The 15,420-nt window shown below is 34.6% G+C and overlaps 1 protein-coding gene across 2 annotated transcripts; it reads right to left on the reverse strand.

Annotated features, from left to right (window-relative positions):
- Window positions 1-1,222: 1,222 nt before the first annotated feature.
- On the reverse strand, window positions 1,223-13,142 carry LOC131036850 (pentatricopeptide repeat-containing protein At5g59600). Of its 2 annotated transcripts, XM_057968842.1 has the most exons (4): window positions 11,193-13,142; window positions 10,912-11,014; window positions 10,528-10,595; window positions 1,223-1,506 (listed from the first exon to the last, which is right to left on the reverse strand). In XM_057968842.1, the coding sequence occupies exon 1, from the start codon at window positions 13,059-13,061 to the stop codon at window positions 11,208-11,210; it is 1,854 nt and encodes a 617-aa protein (XP_057824825.1). In that variant the 5' UTR covers window positions 13,062-13,142; the 3' UTR covers window positions 1,223-1,506; window positions 10,528-10,595; window positions 10,912-11,014; window positions 11,193-11,207. The 2 variants fall into 2 exon arrangements, with proteins under 2 accessions (XP_057824825.1, XP_057824824.1); XM_057968841.1 differs by having other exon boundaries at window positions 10,912-13,142.
- Between the last annotated feature and the right edge of the window lie 2,278 nt (window positions 13,143-15,420).

The following is a 15,420-nucleotide window of genomic DNA, read 5'->3' on the forward strand; positions in this document are numbered from 1 at the left end:
TGTGTAGATTATATTACATATGATGCCTACAAAGGAGTTAGTGATGCACCACTAGTAAATGAGACAATGCAAGTTATGGTTGGGTGTGTGTTTGTTCGGAAATAAACAGGTTTAATACCTAAGATTCGGAAGATCAATATCTATCCAACAAACTAATCAAAGGATGGGATTCAAGGCTTGGATAGCCGCAACATGAAAATTTGAAACTCATGCAAATTTGAAAATTATGTTACCTTAAATGTGGAAAACCAAGATCAGATCCTTCTTCTTTATGATGCCAAAAATTAGCCTGTAAATCATGCTTAATAAACCTATCTTGTGTGAACTTATAACAACAATAAACAATGATTAACATCAACATAAGATAATAACAATAAGGCATAAATCAACATCATAACATCCACGCATAACACAAGATTTGTGTGGAGAAACCTTTGCAGGAAAAAAACTCCACCAAGAAGAGAGGACAAACTTGCATTATTAACAATAAATGTGATTACAATATAATTGCTTCCATTCTCGTCTTTGCCTCCACAATAGCAGCACCTATTTACATGTGAGCAAGCTCCTTATGCCTCCCATGTAGGAAAAAACTCCACCAAGAACAAAGGACAAACTTGCATTATTAACAATAAATGTGATTACAATATAATTGCTTCCATTCTCATCTTTGCCTCCACCATAGCAGAACCTATGTACATGTGAACAACCTCCTTATGCTTCCCATTTATTCTTTGTTCTAGTAGAGAAATCTACATTCAACTATTACATATATAAAATCTACACCTAAAGACTAAATTTATAGAACGACAAGAGCTTCAAAACCACCAATAAAGGTTCCCAAAGAAGCATCTTCATTCCTCATGGCCACAACCCTTGTAATACCTCCACATAACTCAAAAAGGCATTGTTTTAGCTTCCAATACTTTCCCTCCAACTTAGGCACCCATCTTGCAAGATAAACATTACATTAAATGTAATAAATGGTCAGATACTAATCCCTCCAACTTAGGCACCCATCTTGCAAGATAAACATTACATTAAATGTAATAAATGGTCAGATACTAAGAGAGACTTGTTGCCTCTTACATGTTCCCACTTGGAGAAGTCCATGGGTCACTCTTTTCCACTTCCTTAAGCCATTAATACCTTATTCTAGACATCTATAAGTGGGGAAAATAATATTAAATAATTGTTTTCACAACCCATTTTTTACAGCTACTAGTGGAACCCATCACCCCTTATGAATATATTACAAATAATGGTGAGAATTAAATATTACAAATTAATTTTCTAATACATCCTATGTGCCTTAGGACACTTTCCAAGGATGTTGGAACCATGCCATAAGATTTACAAGGTAGATGGCACCTTTATCCTAACATTCTTCCACTTGACATCATACATTGTAAAGACACCCATAGGAATCATAAAAAGGGGAAAGCATCCCTTAGCCATCCATATCCATATGAATCTTCACCATGCTCTCATGCTCCAACAAGACACCTGCAAAAGAAACCGTGATAACCACCATCAATAAAAAAAATCCTCACATCCTCCAACATGTCACATATGGAAGAAAAAGGAACATGCCAAGGTGAACATGTCAATTGTCACAAAAACATACACCATCTCTACATGAGCATGCTTGGATTATATTCAAATGATAACAAAGGCTCTTAGTAACTACCTTACTCATACAACCTGGAATAACAACCACAACAAATTACACTTCATCTAAGCTAACCATACCTTAAACCAAGGTATACCAACATAGATAAAACTTCATGCCATCAACATATCAACTCTAAATCAACAATCAAGTCTCTGTTTATCTAACCTCCTATCTCAAAGCAACATACCAATGCACAAATGACAACAAACATGGTCAACTAACAAAACCTCTATCACCACCAAAACAATATCATGGATAAAGACAATCCACATTTGAATCATCCCACTACAATTGGATACGTGATTGGCCCACACAACTGCATAACTCATATATCCAAATTCAATGAAACATGCAAAACCATCATCACATTAGTAATAAACAAAACTAAATATCACATAGGATAATCAGACATATATCCACAAACTCCCACTTCACGAGTAATGTCAAATCTAAAAAAGATGAAAGCATATCGAGTCTATCTATAGTATTTCACATAGAAGATGTGGCTAACTCCTCTATTACATAGTGTCACGGAAACATAAACTGATATGCAAATCTTGCAACCAAATATGCAGCAATACTTTCACCATCTATCTCCATAGCTCTCCCAAGTTCTTCACACTCAACCATGTGAATACAAACATCCAAGAAGAAGAACACGACATAAGAGAGAACCTGCAAATCAAACCATATACTTGTTCCACACTAACATGTACCAAGTTGTGTAATGTAAGATCTCCTTCACCATTCCCATACTGAAATAATATCAACATCTAGCATTCAATCAAATGAAACATGACAACAATAAATGTAAACCTCTCATACCAAAGGTACATCAAACAAACCATTCATTCCCACATCAAAACAAAAGGCAAACCTTACTTTCTTTGACACCCTAGATTCAATCATGAAGTCCTTGAAACCCCAATCTATACCCAACTTTTTTTTTCAAGTCTGATGATGTCCCTTTGATCTACAAAGGAATCTATAGCAATGAAGCTTTGATACCATGTAGGAGTTAATGGTGACTCCTCAACACCCCCAAGATTAGCTGCTAGACTAAAATAACTTCAAAAAGAGAGAAAATGGCATGAGTAGATTGCTTCAACAATGCAAGATTGATTGGTTGAATAATAGTTGAATATGAAATTATGTACAATGAGAGGGCCTTGCTTATAATTAGTATAATAATTAGGTTTGTTAAATTATCATGTGTAGGTTAATATATTGGTTATATGAATAATTGTTTGTATTGAAGTTAAATATTTAGAGGGGTGGCTAATGGAGATATAACCATCCTCCTATAATAGAGGATGTGGAAATCCTATAAATATGTAATAATTTAGTGAACATCAATAATGGAGACTAGAAGCACTATTATTTGATGCAGAAAATTCGTTTGGCTTCTATGAATTCTAAATACATTTTTATGCATGTATGTGTCCTACAATTTAGATACTCCCCCACTTCTGATGAGCATCATCCTAGCTATAAATGCATTCCAAAACCAATGATGGCAACCTAGAGAATCTCATCCAAGTCTCCCAACCAAACATCTTTAACTAGTGGTTGTAATTTTCCTAATTTTGTTTCTCCCCTAGATAATGTAAAAACAACTACAAACATGAAAGCAATGCCCAAATTTACTCAATATCTATGATTAGTTGTCAAAAAATCCTCCTTGAGCACTTATGTGACTACATATAATAAGATACCACTCTTGGTTCTAAAAACCCTTATAAGATGCATCTCAAAGATCCTACCTATGAATGCTATTTTCCTTTGGTTGCTAACCATTCTCACATAGGTATCTACTATTTCCTTTGATGAGAAGGGAGAGATGAGACCTAAAAACGAGAAAAAGCTTCACCAAGAATTGTAGAGAAAGCTTGCTTGTAAATAAATAATTTCAAATTCCAAGAAGCACACTTCATGTTTTATTTATGATGTCAGTTGAGGCAGGAGAGAAAGCTCCATTTACATCATACCGAATTTAATTTTAGGAACTCTTGGTTGTGGACTAGAATATGAAGCTATCCAATTCATAATTTCAAATTGAACTTTCAAGATCTTTTTGCCATAAATGTAAATTCCATCCTTACTCAAAAGTGGTATGTAGGGGAGATGAATCTAAATTTAGTTTAACTATTATTCAAGTATCCTCCTTATTGCTAATCAAATATTTTGAAGTCATCTATACTAACATTAGCCAATATGCCAACCTCCCCATTAATCTATCTATAGATGTGTTTAATAGTAAAGTTCGTGAAAGCATCCAAACAAGTCCAATCACTTAGAAGTATATTATTGATTTTTTTTATTTTCCATTTTTTTTATAATTGTATTAATTATTACAAACGAATCTCATTTAATCTCCTCTTTGGAAGCACTTAATTCCTAGTAATTAGTTATTTGTTAGAAGGTAGTTGGTCAAAGTAGTTGAATCCAGATATGAATCCTATTGTATAAATGTGTACTTTGCCTCAACGAAATTCAACACTTATTTCAAGTTTGCCCTCCAAATCTTTATCCACATTGTCTATTGATTATTTGCAAACCATCTTTAGGTTTTTTTATGTTATTTGATATAATTCACAAGATCCATATCGCTTACAAATTTGTAGTCCAAGAATGAAAGCCTAGGATTGAACCTCATTATATATGGCCTCTAGTTTTTTGGAAGCAACACCAATCAATTTACTATTCTTATCATGAATTAAACAACTTGTACTAAAAGCACTTGGATTCTTGTGAGGCTCCATTAAATTTCAACATAAAAGTGATAAGGTACAAAGATAAATGCATACATAATACCTTATTACCTCAAAACTCTCTTGACTTCTTAGATTGGGCTTGCAATGAAGTGCACCCAAAGGATTCTCTCTTGATAAAATGATTTCAATGTGGCTTGCTCAATAGAAATTTTGACATAACCCTGGTAAGATGAAGGCTCACAAATAGAAAATTAGCATCATGAAAGCGTACATCAATTCTTGATGTGAAATGGAGGGTGAGAGATTGAAGTTATAGATTCTTGGTGAGGTGAATGGACAACTGAGATCTTGCCACAAGATAAATGGCTCACAAAGGTTGGTGCTCTCAAGCAAGAGCAAGAGGACAAGTGCCATAGGCAAGTTTTATGGGAGAGGGTGGCTAAGTAATGGAAATTGGATCCAATAGAAGAGGAGGGATTTGGTGTGCATTCTAATAGAGGCAAGATTGACTTTTGAAAGAGGTGGAGATTTGAAATAGAATTTATTTATAAGAGGGAGGTGGCTCCATACAAAGTCAGACTAAAAGGTGACATTTATTCTTCAAGGGATTATGGAGAGGAGTGAATGATTATTAGGAGAATGCCCAAACTTGTACATGTGAAGAGGGGTGGCACATGTTAGGTGATGACAACTCTAGATTTTTTAGGAAATTAAAATTAGAAAAGAGGGTTAGTGGGGATTAAAGGTAATTTAATTATAAATTAATAGACTTTGAAAGAGTTTTAGAAATGGGGGCTAAGGGTAAATTAATTTAATTAATTACTTTGGAAAAAAGATATAATTAATTAAATATTAAATTATAGAATAAGTGGGAAAATAATTAAAATATTTAATTAATTGAGGAAATGGGAAATAATTAATTAATATTTAATATGATTTATTACAAAAGGGGAAATAATTAATAAAAGAAGGCCAAGACATAATTAATTAAATATTAAATTTTGATAATTATGGACGAATTTGGGTGTCTACAGACATCTACTCTTGGGTTTAGAGAATTGATGTTCCAATCCCATAAACGAAGAGAACCTTGAGCCCTTACTGATTTTTTGTCATTTCATTATTCCAAAAGGAGAATAATTTTTGTTTTTCTAAGTGGGTTAAGATGACTGTTAACCACTTCAACAATAGCTATTTTCAATTAATTGCATAAGGCTAACTCATTCATTTCTTTGGATTGAAAGATTTTTCTATTTCTCTCCTTCCAAATTTCACATACAACTATAGATGGATAAAATAGATTCTGGTTTTAGAATAGGCCAAGATTGAAGTATACTAAGAATATTGTTTGGAAGGGACTAGCCCACCCTAGCCTAGCACACAACCATTGCTAGCAATTTATTGAGAATGGGCAATAAAGAAGATAATGATTAACAATTTTAGGATTGTTCTTACATTATATACATTTGGATTGACTATTATACCCAAGTTTCTGAAACCTATTTATTGTTAAGATTTTATTTTGTAACACATCCCATGTAAAGACACCTACTCTACGTAAACATTGCTTGTTCCAACATAGATGAGTGGGTAAATAATAATTCAAATTATCGTTCTCATCCACCATATAACCTAATTTTGCCAAGTATTCTCCTAATTTCAAGAAAATTCATTTAATAACATGTTCCTCTATTTTGAAAACTTTCCTTTCTTCCAATACTTGCCCCAATATATTCACTTGTTCCTTTTTTCCAATACTTGCACCAACATATTCACTTGTTCCTTCAAGAAGCCCAAGACATTCAAATCCTTCCATACCCATTTTGTTACCCCCTCAACAAAGGTAGGCATAAAACAATATGCTACCATTGATTTCCAAGACACTTTCAATTATTGTTTTAATAGTAAAGAAATCTTGAATTATATCTATGACTTGGAAGTCCCATTCCATGAATCGTCCCAAAAGTTTGTCAATTTATTATTTCTAATCTCCCAAATTATGTGATTTGTTCTTATATGTCTACAAAAGAGTAGAAAATTACAAATGTTTGAGCCTATCAAAGGATTGGAAACTTTAATAATTCTCAAAGGTCCAAAAACAAATATTTGTTTTGAGAAATTTTGGCCCACTTCAAGTTTGCCTTTGAAAAGATGTTCCAAGTTAACTTGGCCCCTAGAGCTCTATTTTGGGAGAATTGATTTCTTAGGTTGATTTTCTTCTTCTCAAACCCTTGCCAAAAGGAGCACATACTTTTTTTTTAAGGGTATTCAAAAAGTTTGGAATGGAGAAGTTTAAAACTTCCCAAAATTAAAAAATATGGCTAACAAACTAGCATTTCATCCTGACAAAAAAAAGACAAGGAATAATAAACACTACTAATATATAGTGATTATAGTGGATCTCACCCCTAATGCTATTATGTATGCTAGAATATGATCATACATAACATGTATGTAATGATGTTTTCTTCATGCTATATTGTGACAAGGTTTACAAGTTTATTTTCACACAATTTAATATGTAATATATGGAAGGAAAACATTGTAATGTGAGGAGTGGGAGAAAATGATTCAATGTACAAGATGACTAATAATCACTTCCATTATAACATTTCTTAAATAATGTTAAAACATTTATTTGCATGGACTCTAACTCTATATTATCAAAGTAAATTTCTTAAATAATTTTAATTTTTTATTTGAATTTGACAAATTTCTACTAAAGTAATATTTTTACTTTTTATGATGGTTTTATTTATCATATATACATAGCACATAAGACAATTTCCACGGAGGCACCTCGTAAATAGATTATACTCCCAATTTTGCGTACATAAATTGTCATAAAAGCATACGAAATTACGATATCTAGTTTTTCAATATCATCCTCAAAATCTGCAGTAATTTCTTTATGTTACAAATTTGATATCAGGTGGATGGACAATTATAGATGGTTCCTTGTTGCCTTTAGTGAAATAGTCTTGATCTATTCCAAATTTTTACCGTTAAGCCAGAGTCATTGCAATCCATGAAATCGGATCTCCTTGAATTTTTTGTTGGTTACTCTACACGGGACTATTAGACCCCATGCTTTCCATTAGATGTCTATTTTCTGTTAAAGTTCTGTCCTAGTTATATCGCAGATGATATTTATACCCCGTCTTTTATCTTATTGACACTTTACCGCAACAAAAGCATATGAAAGAACATTATGAGCCGGTCCACGACTATGGAAACCTGCACCAGCTTGCAAGATTTGATAGAAATCTACGAAAAAAAAGTCCCACTGAACTAAAATGACTATTATTTACCATGGAAAAATACATTCTTCAACTTCTCCTTCTCAACTAACTTACCAAGATCTTTATTGTTAAAACCTGAAAGAAAATGCAAATTTCCTGAATTTTAATGTACAATACTCTTCACATTTTCCACATGCCAACTGTTAAGCTGCAGTCATGCAATCCATGAAATCAGAACTTCTTGGACATCTGGTTGAGATCCCTTTAAGGGACTACTGAACCATATGCTTTCTAAATTTTTTTTGTTAAAAATCCAGTCTTAGTTGTATAAGAGGTTAGGTGTCTTAAACTATATTTCTTCTTGTTCAAACTCAACTGCAACAAAAACATATGAAAGAACATTATGAGCTGGTCCACAATCCTGAAAACCTGCAGCAGGCAGCAGCTTTCTCTGACAAGAGATTTCGAAGAAATTGAAGAAAAAGGTCCCAAAAACCTAAAATGCACATCTTTATTGTCAAAACTTGCAAGACAATGTAAATTTGCTAAACTGTTGATGTCCCAAGCTTTTAATTCGCTACCCAAAGATTTTGTTTTATACCAAGTGCCAACCAAAATGGACTACAGAGAAATGGAGGTCAAAAGGAAAAAACACATCAACTTATCAATGCCAAAATAAAAAAATAAATAACTACTGAAATTGATGTACTTTCCCCCCCAAAAAAAATTGTACTAGAAACAATTTTAATACAAAATACATGAAAAAATATAACAAATCATTCTATTTGAGGGATTTAAACATTGATCATTTTCACTAGTTCACAGTTTACATGTGGATAAATTTTCCTCCCAAAATTTACATCAGATCCATACAAGGGTCCTATACCCAGATGAAACATCATGAGTCTTTGATGTCCAAAACTTACGCTCCAAATCCCTCAAAATACGAGGTCTGTTTGCAGCAGTGTTCCATGGGGACGCATCCGCTCTGAAAATGTAGGTGTTTCTGAGATGGGGACTCCTAAAGAACGTCCCTCCACCGCCACCAAGTTTCCTCCGCCATCTCCGAGACATTTTCTCACTAGGGGGACATTTCCCAGAAGTTTCTTGTGTTAAAAACGCCAAAGGGGACTACCAAACATCCCCAAGACTCCCAGACGTCCCTCAATATTAGAGGGGACTTGCAATTTTTTCATACTGGTTGGTATGGTTGAGTCTATCTCAGGCTGTTTGGCATCGTTTGAGGGTGAACATGGTTGCATAGAGTGAGTTTTAGGAGGCTTTAAGGGGTTGTTTAGACCTACAATGGTGATGTTTTAGACCTGCAACATATTTTCCAGTTGTACCAGACCTTCATTGTTGTATACAGTAATTTAAACCAAAATGTGTATTCCAGACCTCTAGTGATCATTTCAGCAGCCTTTAGAAGGTATTTTCATTTATTGTTTTCTATTGGATGCTAGTTTCATGCAATTTGGGCAATCTAGAAAGTGTCTCTTGATAATTATATGATGGATTGTGGAAATCTCTTAGAACTAATCTAGAAAGTGTCTTTTCAATGTGCTGCCTTGTACCAACATTTGTATCAGCTTGTAATCGTTATCAGTACTTAATAGCAGAGATAGGCATTGTTTTAGTTTGCATGGTTCTTATGCTTGTTAAAAAATAAAAGATCATCTAGAGAGGTCATTACACATACAAAGATGTTTTTCATGACGACAAAATCGAAATAGATTTATGCTATTATTTCTATACCTTGAGCTGAAATGATAGGGGTAAGTTAATTAAAGCTTTTACTATCTTTAGGGTTAGATCCTTTTAAGATACTCCAGCACAATCTTTGTAGTTTCTAATTATAACTCATTGTTCAAAGTTCATTGCAATGTGTTTACTTATTCCTTATACAGTTATACATATACATATTTTTAAAACTAATCCCCATCCCCGAAACACGTTTCCCCATCCCCCCAAGGAAACCTCCCCAAACCCCATGGAACTATGGTTTGCAGAAAATTTGAAGGTAACATAAACTTGTATTGTTAGAACTGTTTTCCATTGTTTTAAAAAAATGGCTCAAGCTGGATAACTGCCAGGGAATTGTGATGGCCTACTATATTATCCATTATAGCTTCTTTTTTTCTAACCCCTTTGCAAGATATTTTTAATCATTTTATTCTTTTTGTCAGCAATTGCGAAGGTCTTTTTTTTCATTCCTAGCAACCGATACTGCTCGAAGATTGTGTAATATACTGTAATGGAATTGTGGCATTTGACTTAATTAAATCAAGGTTCTATGGAAAGAAATTACATGCTGGCATTAGTGGTGTTTCAATACCTCATCTGTGGAAGCTTGAAACTGTAAATGAAAGAATGTAGTATGCTAAAATGGCAGCAAGAATGGTTTGCTAGATTTAACCCAATAGAATGAAACTGGAGTAACTTGAAAGAATGAATTTGCGGATGAAGCAACATATGGTGGGCAATCAGACCTTTTTCGGTGCATTACAAAGCTGTCAAGAGCAGTATATAGGGTATATTTTTAGTTCCAGAAACTGAGTTACTTGAGGGGCAGTATGAATTCCTCCAAGATAACACTGATTGATTCCACTTGTTTTCCAGCATGCTTCCCACAAAAACTACTACATTAATTAATCAACTACAAAAGTAAAGCTATTAGATGCTCATCTAGTTATGCATTCAAAATAACATGACCCGGAAAAGAAGGCCAATAGCAAAGAAAGATGGTGTCGTTTTGCATCAAGCTCATACAAGTAAGGAGGTTCTACTGCCAATAATATTTGAGTCCTAAAATGGTGATTTAAATGAATAGAAACAGACCCCATTGTAAAAAATATATAATAAGAGAAAATTACAAATCATAAAAAAACAAAATTACCAGGATCTCCTGCCAATATATGCTTGCTTAGAAATCCATCTTCCAAGTCAAAATAGTCCATCTTATACCTGTAATACATTGAACCAATCAAATTTTCTCAACAAATGAAGAAGAAATGCCAGGAAAACAATATACAAGTCTCAATCATTGCACATCTAGAAGTTCATTCTTTGAATATTAAATCATGCGAAATATGAATGAGGCAGGCAATCATCCCATTAAGTATCCCATAAACATGTTAAGCTTAGCAAAGACATCCATGTTTCATGGCTCTCAAATAAAATTTAAATTCCTTACGGTGATTCTCAGAGTGTAGCCTTGAAACATAATAAATCTCAAGATATAGTAATTTGTGATTTTGTGGCAAAGAAGATATTATAATACCTAGTCCTGTGTCGACGATACAGAACAGTTTGGAAACATGGGCTTTCTTCTTATGAAAACATTTGGACCGCTTGTTTCAATCCCTACAAGAGCTTTGTTCATCCTGAAAGAATGTATTAATTAGCACTGATGTCTTGTGCAATAATCTTGGAGACAAATTTGTAGCAGAATTGCAGTCTCCATACACTCGACATATTTTTATACCCAAGACGGTTTTACTTGTAGAATGTGGATAAGACCAAAGGCAACTACCAGCTTCTTGGTTCTCCTACACATCATACCGTAGAAGTTCTTAGTCATGCATAATCTGCAAATATATCTTCTGTATGAGGATGCAATCGATCCCCAGCAAGGAAAGCATACACTTGTTTATTGACCTCAATCCAGCTCCATCCAGGCCTACTTTCTATCCGCACTTCTTTCATTATTTTCCTCATGTTTTCAGCATCATCCCACCTTTCAGCTACTGCATACATGTTTGATAGCAGCACATAAGGCCCAACGTTTTTGGGCTCTAACTCAAAAAGATGGGCAGCAACCCGTTCTCCTAAATCTATATTGTTGTGAATTCTACAGGCGGCAAGCAATGATCTCCACACAGTTGCATCAGGTCGTATTGGCATTTTATTGATGAACTCTTCTGCCTTATCAAGGTGTCCCGCACGTCCGAGAAGATCAACAATGCAGGCATAGTGCTGCATTTCAGGTGTGACATTATAGTCTCGACTCATGCACTCAAAGTATCGTTTGCCTTCACTCACTAAGCCAGCACGGCAGCAGGCAGACAAAATTGAAACGAAGGTGGCACGGTTGGGGATTATCCCCGATTGGTGTTGCATTTGTTCGAAGAGCTTAATGGCCTCTTTGGCAAGGCCGTGCCCTGCATAGCCTTCAATTATTGTGGTCCACGCGACCACGTCTCTTTCAGACATTTTGTCAAAAACTTCACGAGCTTTCTCCAAATTGCCACATTTTGCATACATATCAACAAGGGCACTCTCCACAAACACAGCAGACTGAAATCCAGATCTAATTATTTCTTCGTGAATTTCCATACCTTGTTCCAATGCAGCCAAATTGGCACATGCAGGAAGAACACTGGAGAAAGTTTTCGCATCTGGCCGTGTGTCTGATGCTGCTTGCATTTCTCTATAAAGCTCCAAAGCCTCTGCGCTCCGACCGTCCTGTGCCAATCCTGCGATCATCACTGTCCAAGAAGCCACATCTTGTTCAGGCATTACCCTAAAAAGTTCTAAAGCCTCATCACTCCGTCCATTTTGCACAAGTCCAGCAACCATGGCTGTCCAGGATGCCACGTCTCGTTCAGGCATATCCCAAAACAACCCCAGCGCCTCATCCACAAACCCCTTCTGCGCATATCCTGTGAACATGGCAGTCTGGGACACTGCATTTCGCTGTGACATTCTGTCGAACACTTTACGCGCATCGTCTAAATTCCCACATTTTGCATACATATCAACCAAGGCATTCGCCACAGTGACATCAGACTCGTAACCGCACACGACTACGCCTTTATGAACTTCCATGCCTTGTGCCAAGTCTGTTAGTTTGGCACACGCCGAAATCACACTAGCAAATGTGAATTCATTGGCTTGAAAGCCGGAACGCTGCATTTTTCCAAACAATTCCAAACCTTGTTTGGCCTGGGCAGAACCATGTCTGGAATAGGCTGCAATAATTACACTCCAGGAGCAGATGTCCCGCTCGATCATTTGGTCAAACACTTTGCGTGCATCCTCCACACTGCCTTTCCCTTGTTTGTGTTTGGCATAGACATTAAGGAGGCCGTTGGCCACAAATCTGTGAGAAGTGAGTCCTGTGTGAATGATGTGAGCGTGCACCAGCTTGACCTCTGAGAGCCTGTCGTTGCCCTTACTCTTGCCGCACACCTGCAAAATACATGCATATGTGGAGCATTGTATCTCCTGCCACTCCATCCTAGTTAACAAATCCAATGCCTCTTTCAATCGCCCCTGTGTGCACAGAGTTTTTATGGTATCATTCTTGTCTTGGGTTGTAAATCCATCAGGCACGGGTTTCGATGTGCTACAGCTTATTTTCTCACGTTGAATTCCACGAAAAACTGATGATTGTTTCATCTTTGAGGTGTTCGATATAATCGCTCTCATTAACTGCTGCGACGCCAATGCATTGCTAAATTCTTAGGGTGGGCTTCCATGAAGGGCGTCTTCACTGGTGAGATTTCTTTAAAAAAAAATTAAATCAGTTTGTTTCAGGTGTAATTTAAGCTTAAAAAATCAAGTCATCTTGAGAAAGGTGGGTGGTCTCATTAATTTTATTATTATTAATATTTATTTAAAGAGTAAATAAATATAAAATAAGTGTTACTTAGTATTTGTCTTTTAGATTTGTAATAGCAATTGAATATGTTTTTTAGCAAACAATTAACAAAAAGAAGAGATTAATAATTTTGTAACCGTAACTTTAATTGAATCTTAACCCTAATTAAATTGTAATCTTATTTGAACCCTAGCTATAATACTAATTGAATGTTAATTATAAATGTAATTAAATCCTAAATTTAATGCGTAATAATCCCTAACCTAAATTGAATACTAATCTTAAACCTTACCCTAACCCTATTTTAATTCTAGTAAAAGTTTTGTCTCTAATTCCAATTATAATTCTAATCTTAATTGAATTGTATTCATAACCTCTTTGAATCCTAAACATAATTTAACCCTAACCCTAACTCAAAAGTTTTGCCTATTAGCCTAATTGATCCTTAACTCTAACTCTAATTTAACTTTATACCAATCCTTACCCTAATTAATTAAATATTTACCCTAACCATGTTTCAAACTATAACCATAATTTAATCCTAACTCAAAAATTTCTTTTATAACTTTAATTTACCACTAATTGAATCATATTCCTAACCCTAATTGAACCCTACTCCTAATTAAACTCTAACACTAAGTTATAAATCTAATCCTAATTGAACTATAATCCTCTCTATTTGTAATATTAATTGAATATGTTTTTTTCAAATAGTTAGGGTTCATGTGAACTCTGTCTGGTATTCTTCCTTTGATACTAAGATGTGGAATAAGTTGTTTCAATATTTATGGAGAAGTCCTATTGAGCCAAAAATTAACTGTTTTAAATGGCTTGTTCTGCTTGATAAGCTTCCTGTTAAAAGCTTTAATTCTGATTCTGACTTGTGTAGCATTTGTAGACTCCCAGAAACTGGGAGACATATTCTTTTCGATTGTTTATTTGCTAAAGAAATTTGGAGTATGTTTGGTGTTATCTATCCTATTACTGTGAGCATTCTTGACATGATTACTGGTTATATATCTGGTCTTCCTAAAGATTCGAATCTTTTTTGGAATATACTGTCCTCTAACATTCTTTGGCAGATATGGAAATGCAGGAACGAAGAGAAGTACCAAGGTAAGCCAAGGGCTCTTATTGAGTTTTTCAGGGAACTCACATATTTTAAAATCTTTCTACAGGTTCAAGTCACCATGATGATAGAGAGAAAGAAGCTAGAAAGATTTCTCAAGACTGGTCACGCGTCCTTCTACTACTATGAGCTGAAAAATGGATACCTTTGGCGGAGATCGCTGGAAGATCTTCACGCCTTTGACCAAGCTTGTGACAAGCTCAGGAAAGAAATCAGGAAAAATGCAAATCCCAGGATGGAAGAGCTCTCCTTGCTGTCTCAGGTTCAAGCGCATAAGAATATAATCTGGATGGAAGGCCCCCAAGGCTGGACTGCCTGGGTCGATGATTTCTATGATATTCTTCACTAGTTGGTTATCAAGTACCTTTATGTATTGAGCTGTTTATTCTGTTACTCTGATTTTTTGGCGGCAGTCGGAGGTTAATCCTCCCTGAGGGACTTCCTTTTGAACTCTATTGTACTTTTTTGTTCTCCTTATGCTTAATAGAAAAAATAGTTAGCAAATAGAATATATTAATAATTTATATTGTATTAATTATAATGAATGAATAGGTAATCAAAACTCAATCAAAGTAGTACATATAAATCTAATAAATAAATGAGAGGCTTAGTAAAGCTATTAATTGTATAAATTTATGTAAACTATTTAATTTTTTTCAATTAAGAATACTATAACACTTCTAAAATTTAATATTTATTTGAGAATGTGATTAGTAAACAAATCATAAATTATACTTAAATAGTAATAAAGAAAATTTAAATATTTACTGTAGCAAAAGAGACGGAAACGATAACAAGCAGTGCCACTTACTATATTTTATTATATAAAGTTGATTCAAAGAGCTCCCAGAGAAAAGAACAATATCTTATAGTGTCCAGAATACCGAGTGCCATAAAACATCCCCCAATATTCATTATGAAAAAGACCACTGCATAGCTATATGTAATATTATCATGTACCCATATCCTCCAAAATTTTCCCCTTAAGAATTGGATAAGAATCTTAACAATTTTTATTTATATTACATTGTATTAATATTTATTATATTATTTTTTCA

This window comes from Cryptomeria japonica, chromosome 2, assembly GCF_030272615.1.
Source record: "Cryptomeria japonica chromosome 2, Sugi_1.0, whole genome shotgun sequence".
Taxonomy (NCBI): domain Eukaryota; kingdom Viridiplantae; phylum Streptophyta; class Pinopsida; order Cupressales; family Cupressaceae; genus Cryptomeria; species Cryptomeria japonica.